This window comes from Rhincodon typus, chromosome 5 (assembly GCF_021869965.1).
Source record: "Rhincodon typus isolate 14 chromosome 5, sRhiTyp1.1, whole genome shotgun sequence".
Lineage (NCBI taxonomy): Eukaryota > Metazoa > Chordata > Chondrichthyes > Orectolobiformes > Rhincodontidae > Rhincodon > Rhincodon typus.
This window is the reverse complement of record NC_063336.1, coordinates 29,184,336-29,200,205: the sequence shown is the minus strand read 5'-3', so window position 1 is coordinate 29,200,205 and position 15,870 is coordinate 29,184,336. Positions and strand designations below refer to the sequence as shown.

At 40.9% G+C, this 15,870-nt stretch overlaps 1 protein-coding gene across 2 annotated transcripts in view; it reads right to left on the bottom strand.

Moving 5' to 3' along the window:
- Positions 1-15,870, bottom strand: part of ascc3 (activating signal cointegrator 1 complex subunit 3) — a 494,022-nt gene that overhangs the window by 70,388 nt on the left and 407,764 nt on the right. For both annotated transcript variants that reach the window (XM_048596924.1, XM_048596923.1), the window contains exons 35-36: positions 10,354-10,465; positions 6,636-6,770 (exon numbers count right to left, since the gene is read on the bottom strand). In XM_048596924.1, the coding sequence (XP_048452881.1) occupies positions 6,636-6,770; positions 10,354-10,465 (247 nt within the window). The remainder of the gene's footprint in view (positions 1-6,635; positions 6,771-10,353; positions 10,466-15,870) is intronic.

Here is a 15,870-nt window from a genome sequence, read left to right as displayed (position 1 = left end):
GTGAATTATTCCTGGAGGTTTTTAACATTTTAAATCAACATTTCTTTCTTTTTGTTCTTTGTTTCCTGCCCTTAGTCTACTTCTCCTTGACCATTTTTTGTTGTTTATTTGTATCTATCTCAACTTGAGTTCCCATAGTTTTCCTCTGTCCTTCCTATCTTTTTCCCTATCTTTTAATCTCACCAGTTAAAGAAATACAAAGTTGGATGTGTTATTCAAAAACTCCCAAATACTTTGTTAATCTTGTCAACTGCATAAATTTGAGATGTAAATGTTTTTCTAGCTAAAGGATGAAGAAAGAAGTCTAACAAACGATTCATATCATGAAATGCCCTGCTCAAGAAAATTCTGGGCCATTGTGTCTATGTTGCATAATATATTAAAAGCAATGTACGATGAATGCTAGAAATCTGAAATAAAAAAATAAATTGCTGGAGAAACACAGCAGGACTGCAGCAGCATCTGTGGAGAAAGAAATGTTTTAAATTTGATTTGACTCTTTCAGAATGGGCTAGTTCTTCTTCAGTCCTGAAGAACTCATGTTGAACTTGAAATGTTAACAATATTTTTCGCTCCACAGATGTTGCCAGACCTACTGAGTTTCACCAGCATTTTCTGTTCTTATTTGTTTTAAAGTACATTTTACTCCATGTTAAAAATTCATAACTTAAAAAAAATGAAACATTTACAACATTTCAAACAGCAGTCCCTTTCACTTTGCAATATTCAAATATCATTGGGCTTTTAAGGAAAAAAAATCCTGGTTGTCAGAAGAGTATCAGATAAGCACAGGTCTGTTAAGTAAAATATTTGTGCTACTTTGAGCTTTATATTACCAATTTAACAGACTAGGTCTTCATTGTGTTATGAATAAAACTTCAATAGTGCCACTTCTTTTATCAAAAGTCTGGGAAATCATATGCACAAGATGAAAAACTCCCTTGAGGAAAAGATCTCCTTAAATTTGCAATCATGTGTTGAGACTTCGAACAGTCGCTTGTTTTGCTTACAAGCAGAAAATGAACTAGCTGTGTTGTATCTTCCTTGATCTGCCTCCATGCCCCAAGGATTAGAGACCCCACCTGAGCTTGTTTTATAAGCGTCTGAAAAAATTAATCTCTCCTGGCAATGTTCCCATTGGGATACTTATGAATAATGATTTCACTTTCTTACTTGCCCTCCCTGTCCAGTAGAGATGCTACTCCTCTCCAACACCATGGATAAGGCAGAGGAAGATAAAATTCCAGCTGTGGATTAGCAAGCAGTCAGGGATCCATCTGCCCATTCTGGCTGAAGCCTGACTGCTGAATTGTTGAAGACGGAGTAAATGGAATAATGCTGTCTCTCTGATAACTGGGAATTTTAGCTGTTTATTCACACACACTGTACTGTAAAAGACATTCCTTTGATTACCAACCAAAGAAAAAAATCAGTTCTATTAACATCCAAAGATACAAGATATTTAATTGTTACCAGCCATTGGGCTTTGTGACAAGGTTCAACCTGTCTCAGATCAACTGCGACAGGTAAGACTAGTGTGATGGGGTTAATTTCAGAAAGCATCTCTCAACAGGAAAAGGTAAAAACAGTATTTTTCATAAGCTCATACAAGAGTGTTTGATCAATATCACAACCAAAAAGTACATTTGAGAAAGGCCAAACTGTAAGCCACTGACCCTCTCCTAAATCTCCAAATACTTCCTCCTATCCCAATGAACAATAAAAATTCTCTACTGAATGCCTATTTTGATAACATAAAGATACTCACATCTATTCAGTAATTGCAAAACACCAATTTGACATCAACCTGAAGTATAATGTGGAAAGATATTTCAGTGGCAAGAAAGTGGTGTCACTTCGGAGGAAGAGGGGGAAAACGGAAATATCTATTCCCATATAATATAAATTCTCTGGTGAAGAATGACCTATGTCAGTGCCCTAATCATGTTTCCACACCTGCACAGATTTCTTTAGCAGTCTGCGTTGACTCATTCCAAATAGGAGCCTCTTCTCTGCCTGAACTCCTGTGGCATCACTTCCAAAACTGTGGCCACAGAAGTTTGAGGCACACAGCCATAGTTTTTATTTGCTAATGAGTTTGTCTGGGCATAGATAAAACAGATAGCCTGGTGATTTGATGCTTGGCCCTATAAGTTCTGCAGGCTGCTAAATCTTGTAGATCCTTTTGTCCCCTGAGGCTAATTTGCCAACCAGAGCCATTTCTAATGTCTGAAGCTTGCTAACAATATTTCAATGAGTTTGACCCTGAAATAAACAGCCAGGTCAACACTCAGATGTTAGCTGGGTGAACATCTCACTCTATTTTATTTCTGGCTATATTCTAGCCCACTCAGAAAATCCAAAACCTTCTGTTTTTAATGGACTGTTAATTAAATGAAAATATACAATTTTTCACCGCAAAAGAGTATAGAGTTGAAACGTTATAGTGCAGAAGGAAGTAATTTGTCTCTGTTTCTGTATTTAATGCTTTGCAAACGAGATATTTGTTCTTATCAGCTAAGGGAAGAGTAAATACTATGAACCTACAGGTATCTCAATAACATAGCAAATATGTTCAAATCTACAGTTAAACCAGCCAGGAAGGTTTAAGGCTTCTGTCAATAATGACCTTAGAGAGCTTGGCCTGAGTGATGGATTCTATAAATGACTTTAGTATTCTCAGTTTTGGGAAGGGAAAATTGACCATGCTTCCTGCTTGACATCATTGAAAGTATGTGAATCCCTGTCAGTAATATATAATAAAGAGTTGTAGATGCTGCAGATCTGTATCAAATAAAAACAGAAATTGCTGGAGAAACTCAGCAGGTCTGGCAGCATCTGTGGAGAGAAAGCAGAGTTAATGTTTCAAGTTCAGTGAAACATTTACACTCTGGGTGGGGCCCAGTCAATACAGGGGAAAACTAAAATTTCCAACCACTACTACTCTATTATTCCTACAGGTATCTGCAAGATTTCTACACATCTGCTTTTCTAGTACCCGCTGACTAATCTATAAAGGTTCCCCAACATAGGTTCTCAGTCTAGCTGAGGTCTTGTTCAAACTTTAGGATTAGAGTCCAGAACAAATTTTGTTAAAGCCTGGTTCCGTGATCACTGAAATGGCCACGCCAGTACTGACCTCCATTAGAACTGGGTGACCATTCAACCAGAAGTTTATTTTGACTGGTTCTGATTTAGATGTTGGACCAGATTAACAGTACCAATTAGGAAACTCATTCTATGAAGTCCACCTGGCTCACCTCGTTACATTCACTACAGAGTCAAACTCGCTGATGTTTTTCTGTCTTACTGGGGTGAGCATTTCCCTGAGTAACTGTGGTTTTCAAGTAATAGACTCATTATATGGAAGTTGCTCACCAGAGACTGGCTGATGGCAAGATTAGATCTGAGGATCTTAGTTGGAATCTGTTTTGGTATTAGGCACTGCTGGTGAGGACCCCAACTGCACATAATCAACCCTGACAATGTGTGCATGCTACTCAGCTGCTCTGTCATTGTCACCCTCCTCATTCTTCTTTATACCATATTCTTCAGAATAGAAATGACAATCTTCTTCTTACCTTCCTGCTCCTCAGATGTTGGATCTCTGGGCATGGCATTTTCCTCATCCAGATGTGAGTCGCTATACTGCGCAATGTTGAGGAGCCCGTAGCACATCCCTACCATTCTGCATACTGCATTCTGCAGGGGAATACTGCGGTTCTCCACAAGAAGTTCAAGGCACCTAATGTGCATTTTGAGATTGCCAACAGCCTGCTCTATATTACTCCCTGTCACCACCCAGCTTTTTATACATTTGTGCTCAGTTGGCACCCACCCATGAGGGGTCATTTGCCAACTTCTGCAAAGGAGTTGTCCCTTTTTCCCCCCAGAGGTTCAACACAGATTTGTGCAAATGGATGAAAAATCTCAGGAAGTGGGAAGGAGTCATGGCAGCTAAGTAGGACCTTTGTGAAGACTTGAAGGAAAGCTTGGCTAATGTCACCAACTACCTGGACATTGAGTTAATAAAAGGTCATTCCCTTCAGGAAGGTGAATAGTTGCTGATTTGGAGCTTTTATGGCAATGTGGGGGCAAACAAAAATCCTGTGCATCCGAGTGAAGCTGATACTTGTTTTCCATGTGAGATTCCAAATCAACAGGGAACTGAATATGCTTCCCCTCACGAACAGTATCAGTTACTACCTTCACTACTACAGATCACTGAAGGTGGCAGTGCACGTAGATAAGGTAGTAAAAAAGGCCTATGGAATGCTTGCCTTCATTGAAAAGGGCATTGAGTATAACAATAAGCAAGTTATGCTTTATAGAACTTTAACTAGGCCACATTTGGAATATTGCATACAGTTCTGGTCACCACACTACCAGAAGGATGTAGATGCTTTGAAGAGGGTGCAGAAAAGGTTTACCAGGATGTTGCCTAGTATGGGAGATTTTAGTTATGAAGGATGGTTAGATAATCTGGGTTTCCTTTCACTGGAGTGCAGAAGATTGAGGGGTGATTATGACTGGCATGGATAGAGGGGACAGTATGAGGCTTTTTCCCACGATGGAGGGGGCAATTACTAGGGGAGACAGGTTCAAGGTGCGGCAGGGTGGGGAGTTTAAAAGAGATGTGTGAGGCTTATTTTTCACAGAAAGGGTGGTGAGTGCCTGGAATGCACTGCCAAAGGAGGTGGTGGATGCAAACACAATAGCAGCATTTAAGAAGCAGCTGGACGAATACATGAATAGGAAGGGACAAGAGGGATATGGATCCTGTAAGCAAAGACAGTTTTAGTATGGAGGGGCAAAATGTGTCAGCGCAGGCTTGGAAGGCCAAAGGGTCTGGTTCCTATGCTGTTTTTTTCTTTGTTTGTTCTACCTTGATTTGACTGTGTGTGGCTGACTGTGACATTCTGGATTGGTCTCCTTCTGAGCCCCAGAAAGAGCCTGATATATAAAAATGTAGAGGCATGGCAACCTTTACAACCGCTGGCAGGACATAAGAATGGGCAGACCCTGTGGTCTGAGATCTTCTTGTTAGTTACATGTTAGTGACCATAATCTTAGCTGAGCCTCAGCTGCCTTCAGCACTGGTTTTCAGTCATGACTTAAGAGGTTAGTATACCTCCCCACAAGGTAAAACTAGTTGCCCCCAAACTCCTTTAGAGTCATAGAATCATAGAGCACGGAAACAGGTCTTTCGGCCCAACATATCCATGCTGAACAGATTTCCTGAACAGACCTTGTCCCATTTGACTGCGTTGGCCCATATCCCTCTAAGCCTTTCCTAGCCATATACTTGTAGAAATGACTTTTGAATGTTGTAATTGTACCCACCTCTACCATTTACTCTGGCAGCTCATTCTAATAACGCACCATGCTATGTGTGAAAATGTTCCCGTCAGGTCCCTTTTAAATCTTTCTCCCCTCACCTTAAACCTATGCCCTCTAGTTCTGGACTCCCCTACCCTAGGGAAAAGACCTTAGGTATTCACCTTATCTATTCCCCTCATGATTTTATAAACCTCTATAAGGTCCCCCTTCAACCCGCTACAGTTCAGGGAAAAAACCCTAACCCTTCCACTTGGTACATGGAGCGGTATCTTTACTTCGTGACCTGGTATAGTCCCTCTTGTCTCTGGTTGTTTGAATTCCCTTCCGTCTACGATATCTATGTGCAATGGTGCCTGCCCATTTTGTGTCTTCTTTTGTAAAATGTGCAACGCTTCCTTTTCACACCATCTTCTTCCTGCTGTCTGTGTACCTGAATTAGGCGGGAGAAAAGAATGCCAAGTGCACTTATCCTACCTTCCTACTCCCTTCTGATTAAGCCAGACATTTGCAATCTATTTGTTGCGACTGCGTTTCAGCATTTTTAAATGGGTCCCTGTGTGTGTCCAAATTGGTATCCTTACCAATCCAAGCAACTTTGCAAAGTTTAGACCTTCCACTACCAGGTATAACTCCGCAAATTATACTTCCCAGTCCTTCCTCGCAAAAATCAATCTGACTGCAAGTAGTTGCAGTTTTGCATATGCTGCTGCCTCTGTGAAATGCGTGCATTCTGTGGTGACTCAATCCTATCCCCACCTGCTGTCTATTGGCTAAATGGTGGTTGGGTTTTTTGCAGTCTCCATTCTCATTTTCGCTAAGACCAAGAGGTGCAAAAATTCTTGCCAGTATTGCTGACTGTGCAATGCTGCACTCGTAGCACTGAAGTGGAGTGTCAGCCCAGAATAAGTTCTGAATGGACTTGAATCCACAATCTTAGGACTCAAAAAGCTCGAGTATTACCACAGAGGTGGACCCAAAATAAAAATCATAACTGCAAATTCATTCTTTAAAACCTCCAATCATAAATAGCATAAATGACAATGAAGAGACATTCTGACAAATGGCACAAAGTGGTGACCACAACAGCCTCCAGTTTGTTCACAGCCCTCAATAATGTGTACAAGATCAAAATCCTTCCATTGTAACATATCCATTACACCACAACCGCAATACAATGCATACATTTTCAGGTTCCCTTGTCAAAATCTCTCAGCACATATTGCATGAACAACTCCTATATTTGAGCAAGATGGATTTGAGATTCCAGCAAATACAGTACAGCAACTTATACTCACCGTTAGAACAGAAAGCAAGTCTTCCACACAACAATCTGCTTTCATCTGGCTCTTGAACATTTTCATAGTTTGGTGTTTCAAATAGTAATAAGAGGCTATACGGCCCAAGTCCAGCGACTGGAGGCTGCGATTATCCTACGAGACAAAAATGTGCATAATTAAAAAATGAATCTAGAATTAAATGTCAAAAAAAATTCTTGATATTTGGGGCTAATTTCCATGTTCCCTGCATGGGCAGTAACCTGCAGAAGGAGACGACATGCTCATTATAGAAGCCTCTGATTGTGGGCAGGTCCTTGATAGGTTAGCTAGGTCAGATTGCATTACCTTCAGCTGAAATTATACATTTTGTGATGTCTGAATAAATTCTTAAATACAGGAAAAGATCTGCAAATGATTTATTATTTGCTTTTAAACCATGCTGATGCAAAAAAGGAAATAAGATATTTGCTGCGGAAATATCAACACATATTGGCATATTTCGCTTAACGAAAGAAAGGTGGGCCTTCCCAAAATGGTTTGCTTTTAAAATCAGAAAGGCTTTTCCTACCCTTTCTTAGGTATTAATCTCTGTGCACAACTGGAACCGCTAGTTGGATGATTTACATGTATAAGCAGGACAAAAATCACGATCTACTGAGTATCCAAAAAAGAAAATGAATTACTTTTGTACATAGGGAAATTTGTGAAATCAGGCCATCCCAAAGCATGGAGTGCCTTACTGGCATGCAGTAAAGCCAAGCTGCATGCAGTAAAGATAAAATCGCTATAGTGCTGAGGGCCATACGGCTGCTCTCTCATTAGAGACAGAGAGATGACTAGCAGTATGTTTAACCTGAGGGTCACTGCACCTCAGGTGAGGGGTGAGGTTGAGAAGGCGGGACCTTCATGGTAACCTCAGGTACTACGTACAGATAGATCTCACAAGTAGCAATGTGATAATAATCAGACAATATATTTCTTTATGATGTTGGGCAGGGTTAAATATTGGCCAACACATTGGTAAAATGTTCCCTGCAAATCCTTGAAATAACTTCAGCAGATCTTTTATGTTCATTTAAGGGAAAAGACAGGCCTTAGTTTAATGCCTCACATGATAGATTGCAACTCTGACAGTGCAACATTCTTTCAATGCTGTATTGCAGTGTCATCTTGGATTATGTGCTCATATCATAGTCAGAGTCACACAGCATGGACACAGACCCTTCGGACCAACCAGTCTATGCCGAACGTAATCCCAAACTAAACCAGTTAAACCCACAACTTTCTGACTCAACAGTAAGATCCTGCCACTGAGTCACAGTTGACACTTAAGAATAGTGGTAGCTGAAAATTCAAATTTACTACTAGGCATCTAATATTTATAGAAGTAGCAGCTATTTAAAAAAAGACAATTATGATAAATGTCAGGCTCACAGTAAAGAACCATGCTGACTGCAAGAAGTATAAAAGAGAACGAAAAATGTAAACAATCAAGGCAAAGTCAATGTATGAGAATAGATATTTGGATTTTATAAATGGGCTTTTCTGGTGCAGTGGTAGTTTCACTACCTCTGGACCAGAAGGTGTGTAGTAACATATCTGATCAGGCTGATAAGAAATTATCTAAGAACCAAAATAGATAAAAATATAAATATTAAAAGGGCTCGTCAAAAGAAAGGGTGGAACTGACTGGGGACCAGATAGGAAAGCAAGGAACATGGGTAAGGATCTATATGAGTACTGTTAACCAGTCCTCACTGAAGGAAAGGAGGCTGCTAAAACCTCAGTAATAGAGAAATTGGGAGAGTCAACTAGAGAACATAAAAACAAAGGGACTCAAAAGGCTGACACAATGTTAAAACTGATATATTGCAGTATACATCAGAACATGTAATTTCATGCCTTGATTTTCCTGAGGTTATTGAATTTTGTCTCCCCATGATTTTGAAGCCCAGATGGAGGCTGCTGTGTTTGTGCTGGCTTGAAGTAGTCACATTAACTTGCCCTTTGCCCCGAGACGTGTAAATGTTTTTCTCCTGCAAGTATTTATCTGCTCCCTTGAGAAAGTTAACCAGTGATGTGAGTGAGGCCGGGTTCCCAGTGGTCCATAAAAAAGATGTAGCTGGGAGGAGCATTCTGACACCTTCCAGCTTCACCTAAGTTCGGTAATTTCTTTATTGGACTGATTGATAGAGCTGGTTTTCCCGATTGAAGCCTGTGACAGTTATTACCTGTTGGTGATCATGACAATAACAGTCTTAAGGGGAACCAATCTTGGAGGGGAGAAACCTCAAAGACTAAGAGTTAAAAACCTGGAAGATAGAATTTAAGAAACAACACAGTGTGGAGCTAGAGGAACACAACAGGCCAGGCAGCATTAGAGGAGCAGGAAAGTTGATGTTTTGGGTCGGGACCCTTCTTCAGGAATGATTTCTGAAGAAAGGTCCCGACCCGAAATGTCAACTTTCCTGATCCTCTGATGCTGCCTGGCCTGCTGTATTCCTCCAGCTCCACACTGTGTTGTCTCTGACTCCAGCATCTGCAGTTCTTGTTATCTCAGACAGAATTTAATGTGGGAAAATGAATTTGTCAGGAAAGATAGAGGAGTTGAACATTATTCAAATGGAGAGAGTGCAGAAAGCTGCAGCCACTAGAGATTTGGAGGCCCTCATGGATGCTAGCTTTTTGTGATTCACGCAAGTTCAGCAAATGGACTTTATTTCAAAGGGAATGGAGTACAAAAATGTGGAAGTCTTGCTAAAACTAACAAGGCGCCAGCCAGACTGCACCTAGAATACTATGGACCCCTCAGCTAAGATAAAAAGATAAAGTTGCTATAGTCCTAGAGGACCAAACGGCTGCAATCTCACTAGAGACAGAGAAAGATGCCTGCTGGTGATTTAATCTGAGTGTCACCACATTTCAGGTGGGGGGCATTGTGGAGAAGGTGACCTTTAACGTGACCTCGGTTGGTGTGAGAACTGAACCCATGCTGCTGATGTCATTCTACATTGCAAACTAGGTTTCCAGCCGGCTGAACTAAGCAATGCCCAAGGAAAGATACACTGGCATTGGAGGCAATCCAGAGTTGATTTGCTCACTTGATTCTGGGTAAGAAGGGATCTTCTCACGAGCAGAGGTTGTGTAGGTTGGGCCTATATGCTTTGGAGTACTAAACAACAAGAAGAGACCTTATTGAAACAAATAAGATCCTTAGTGGGCTTTTTCCTCTTCCAAGAGAATCTCGGATCAAAGGGCATAATCTCAGAGTAAGGGTGGAATTTCTTTTCCCAGATGGTAGTACAGTTGTGGACATTTTTACCACACTGATGCGTCAAGACTGGGTCATTAAGTGTACTAAGGGCTGAGAAAGACATTTTTAACCAGTTAGGGATTCAAGGGTCATGTGGAAAAGGAGAAAAATTTAGTTGAGGATTAACAGATCAGCAATGATCTCAGTGAATGATGGAGCAGGCTCGATGGGCTGAATGGTTTATTTTGGAAGTGAAAGTGGAGGCTTATGTTCTTATATTCCCTTATTTGTGTAGGAAAAGCACTAAATCCTTGTTTCAGATTTGATGGAGTTGGGGAGAAACGTAAAGGATGGTTTTTGCTTGCCTTTAACCAAAATGGCTGGCAGGAAACACTCACACACACCTCCAGTTGGATCTTTAAACAATAAAATGCAGATAAGTATTAGCATTAAGCATGAATAGGCTAATAAAGACAGCTTTACCTCCCCTACTGAAATACAATAGGAATATTCCAAATCCGCAAGAGACTTCTCCACGAGGTTGGAGAGATATTTATTCATGGTGTCATGATTAATATCATCTAAGTTGTAATAGCTATAAGGAAAAGAAAGAAAAAGAAAACATTACAAATCAAAAGGTTGGTTTATGCTCCACCATGTTCAATACAGGTTGCTGTCTACATCCACTTTGATTGACTTAGAATGTGAATCAAATACTAATCAAATTTTAACCAACTTGGTGTATGCTTACCGAATCACTTTGTCCATTGGTTAAAGGGCTAAAATAATTACATGTCCTAGGATACTATTTCCTATGTCTGTAGAATAACACCCAGTCATATATCTACATTTTGAAGTCGAACTATATTACTATAAAGGGAAACACCACCTCTTGCACTTGCAAACATCAAGTGCTAAAGTATCAATTTTATGGTAAAAGAGGATAGCTCCCTCATTTCTTCAGATTTGATTGTTGTACTTGATTTGCTAGCTGTATTATTAAGGAAACGTCAGAAAACTGGCAGTAGATTATATCCGAAATCTGCTACCCCGCAAATACCTCAACTAATAAGTTTGCTAGCTGAAGAAGTCCCACGATGCATATTATTTCTGCAAGATATGCCATTCCAGTTTAAACACATCAGGCAACTGACATTCTGCAGCCCAATGCACACTCCGATGACTCAGACTACAGTCAACTCTCTCCCCAAATGCCAATAAAAATTGGGGATGTGCAAGTTGCCAGAATTGGAAGAGCTCTCTTGTAGTACATAATAGAGATAGTTTATATCAACATTAGAATTATAGGTTAAAGAAAAAAAATGACATTAATAACTATCAATATGTCAAAAAGGCTGACATTGGATGTGCTGTGGCCAATAATAACAGCAGTATACAGTAATGTGTCAGGTTCAGTTTTAACACTGTCTGCAATCACAATGTTAGGAGTTCACAACAAAATTAGGACCAGAAGCAGCATACTGATAGGTAGCTATTTAATTATTCACGTGTACAGGCAAAGCATCTGAAATGTTCTATGGTGTGGTAACAGTTAATTCTTGAGTATCAATCATCTACTCCTAAACCTTCGTCATTAACTATTGAAACATCGGTGGTTCAAGCTGGATGTGATTTGTTCTTAGTTTTAAATGGTCCCTGTGCTTTTTTGGACATTATGATCATTTAAAAACTTCTTTCACCAAGATAGTTCTCCATAGAACAGTGACAAGTCTGGACAGACATCTGTGAAGGGTCCAAACATCCTTGCTATTGATTTGGTCTGTTTAATCTGGCCAAGAACAACATTGTTGCTGCTGACAAAACACGTGATATCTGGATCACAGTTAGTATGGTTTAAAAATGAAGGCGAAATTTCCAGTCATATCACTTCTTCCCCTTTGCATTGAACATTTTCCACTTCTATTTTCATTGAATCCTTACACTAAAATATCAAAGATTTCACTGATTTTAATTTCTAAACTTACACTTTCAGAAATTATATCTGAATGTTTCACCACAGACTTATGAAAATCAAGTTTACCTAGATACTATAGTCAATGCTCTCAATATGCTTTTGTGTTTTATACAGTAATTTTGCTTGTATTCTTTGTTTCAGAGAATAGGAGAACAAAGACCAAAGAACAAAGAAAAAAGAAAATTACAGCACAGGAACAGGCTCTTTGGCCCTCCAAGCCTGCACCGACAGGCTGTCCATCACAACCTCCCTACCCTTCTGGGGACCATACCCCTCTATTCCCATCCTATTCATGTATTTGTGAAGGCACACTTTAAAAGTCACTATCGTATCTGCTTCTACTACCTCCCCTGGCAGCCAGTTCCAGGCACCCACCACCCTCTGTGTAAAAAATTTGCCTCGTACATCACCTTTAAATCTTTTCCCTCGCATCTTAAGTCTATGTCCCCTAGTAACTGACTCTTCCACACAGGAAAAAGCTTCTGACTGTCCACTCTGTCCATACCCTTCATAATCTTGTAGACCTCTATCAGGTCACCCCTCAACTTCCATCATTCCAGTGAGAACAACTAAAGTTTCTCCAACCTCTCCTCATAGCTAATGCCCTCCATACGAACATCCTGGTAAATCTTTTCTGTACCCTCACCAAAGCCACCACATCCTCTGGTAGTGTGGCAACCAGAATTGAACATAATATTCCAAATGCGGCCTAACTAAAGTTCTATAAAGCAGCAACAATACCTGTCAATTTTTAAACTCAATGCCCAGGCCGATGAATAAAAGCATGCCCAATGCCTTGTTGACTACCTTCTCCACCTGTGTTGCCACTTTCAGTGACCTGCGTACCTGTACACCCAGATCCCTCCGCCTATCAGTACTTTTAAGGGTTCTGCCATTTACTGTATATTTTCCATCTGGATTAGACCTTCCAAAATGCATTTTTCCAGATTAAACTCCATCTGGCATCTCTCTGCCCAAGTCACCAACCGATCTATATCCTGCTGTATCCTCTGATGGTCCTCATTGCTATCCGCAATTTGACCAATCTTTGTGTCATCCGCAAACTTACTAATCAAACCAGTTACAGTTTCCTCCAAATCATTTATATATATATTACAACTAGCAAAGGTCCCAACACTGATCCCTAAGGAACGCCACTAGTCACAGTCCTGCATTCAGAAACACACCCTTCCACTGCTACTCTGTCTTCTATGACCTAGCCCGTTTTTTATCCATCTTGCAAGCTCACCTCCGCCCCATGTAACTTTACCTTCTGTATCATTCTGTCATGAGGGACCTTGTTAAAGGCCTTCCTGAAGTCCACGTAGACAACATCTACTGTCCTACCCTCAATGATCATCTTTGTCACTTCCTCAAAAAACTCAATCAAGTTAGTGGCATACGACCTCCCCTTCACAAAACCATGTTGTCTCTCGATGATACGCCCACTGATTTCCAAGTGGGAATAAATCCTGTCTCGAAGAATCCTCTCCAATAATTTCCTTACCACTGACATAAGGCTCACCAGCCTGTAATTAGCTGGATTATCCCTGCCACCTTTCTTAAACAAAGGAACAACATTGGCTATTCTCCAATCCTCTTGGACCTCCCCTGTAACCAGTGAGGATACAAAGATTTCTCTCAAGGCCCCAGCAATTTCCTCCCTTGCCTCCCTCAGTATTCTGGGGTATATCCCATCAGGCCCTGGGGACTTGTCTACCTTAATGTTTTTCAAGACCCCCAATATCTCCTCCCTTTTGATCTCAACATGACCCAAACTATCTACACACCCTTCCCCAGACTCATCATCCACCAAGTCCTTCTCTATGGTGAATACTGATGCAAAGTACTCATTTAATACCTCACCCATTTCCTCTGGCTCCATACATAAATTCCCTTCCCTGTCCTTGAGTGGGCCAACCCTCTCCCTGGCTACCCTCTTGCTCTTTATATGTGTATAAAAAGCCTTGGGATTTTCCTTAATCCTGTTGGCTAATGTCTTTTCATGACCCCTTTTAGCTCTCCTGACTCCTTGCTTAAGCTTCTTTCAACTTTCCTTATATTCCACCCTTGCTTCATGTGTTCCCAGCCTCCAAGCCTTGACAAATGCTTCCTTTTTCTTTTTGATTAGGGTCACAATATCTCTCATTATCCAAGGTTCCCTAAACTTGCCATACTCATCCTTCATCCTTACAGGAACGTGCCAGTCCTGAATTCCCAGCAACTTACACTTGAAAGCCTCCCATATACATGTTGATTTGCCCTCAAACATCTGCTTCTAATCTACATTCTTCAGTTCCTGCCTAATACTGTTGTAATTAGTATTCCACCAAATTAGCACCTTCACCTGACAACTACACCTATCTTTATCCATCAGTACCTTAAATCTTACTGAATTGTGATCACTGTTACCGAGCTGCTCCCCTACTAAGATGTCGACCAGTCCAGTTGTTCCAGTTGTTTCCTAGTTGGGCTATCTACATACTATTTCAAGAAGTCCTCCTGGATGCTCCTTACAAACTCTGCCCCATCTGTGCCCCAAGCACTAGGTGAGTCCCAGTCAATATATAGGAAATTAAAATCACCCACAACAACTACCCTGTTACTTTTACATCTTGCCAAAATCTGCCTACATATCTGTTCTTCTATCTCCTGCTGGCTGTTGGGAGGCCTGTAGTAAATTCCAAACAGTGAGATTGCACCCTTCCTGTTCCTGAGCTCTACCCATATTGTCTCAGTGTATGAGCCTTCTGAGGTGTCCTCCCGCCGTACAGCTGTGATATTCTCCTTAACAAGTAGTGAAACTCCCCCACCCCTTTTACATTCCCCTCTACCCTGCCTGAAACATCTGTAGCCTGGAACATTAAGCTGCCAATCCTGTCCCTCCCTTAACCAAGTCTCTGTAATAGCAACAACATCATAGTTCCAAGTACTAATCCAAGCTCTAAATTCATCTGCCTTACCTATTACACTTCTCGCATTGAAGCAGATGCACTTCAGTCCACCAGATCCGCTTTGATCACCAACCACACTGTGCCTGCTCTTCCTCCGAGTCTAACTGGCCCTATTCTCTAGTTCCCCTTCAGTCAATTTACCTTTGCTTTGCTTTGGTTTCGCCCCCCCCCCCAACCAAGCTAGTTTAAACTCTCCCGAGTGACTACTCTGAGCTTAAACCTTTTGGTCCTTCCCCTGCTTCCCCTTCCAATCAGTACTCCAAACCTCTCTCCCTTGTTTTAAGATATAATTGCAAAACCTTGCTTTTAGGCTAAAAAGGGGTTGAATATATCCTTGATTCTGAATGTGATCTTATACTGTGTTAGAGATTAATTGATTACAAAGGAAACCATTATCTTGAAATACACTGGTTCCCTTACTAAATGTAAGCCTTAAAAGTTAAAACCTAATGTTAAAATTCCTCAAAATGTTAGGTTGATACACAGAAGCTTTACATTGCTTCTTAAGAGAGTGCAGTGGAGCAGAGTGGAAATCTAGGAGTTTGGTGAGGGAGGGAGTTGGGTCAGCAGGGAAGAAGGTGCTTCTTCTTTAGTCAGCTTCCAACAAAGGATAAGTTGAAAAGATGCACGAGAGGGGCAAGAGCCAGAGGGCATTTGTCTCTTTCAACCCCCCACCACCAAGAACATTCAGAGATCAATGGAAGGTAACGTTGCAAAGAAAAGGGTAAGCAATTGTTTGGTGAGTATTTTGCTCACTTTTGCTCATATGAAGGTGGGATGGAAGAAAAGAAGAGATAGGAGTTGGAAGAGAAGAGAATCTAAATGTGGTGGTCCATGTGTATACTGACAATGCAGGTAAAATTACGAGGAGAGGTTCTGCCACGGTGTTTGAGAAGATAGATGCTAAGCTAAGAGGCCAGACCCCAATGAGTCTGTGAAATTCTCGCAAAGTGGTTGAGGTCAAAACATTGAGATAACAAGGTGTAGAGCTGGATGAACACAGCAGGCCAAGCAGCATCAGAGGAGCAGGAAAGCTGACGTTTCAGGCCTAGACCCTTCTTCAGAAAAAGA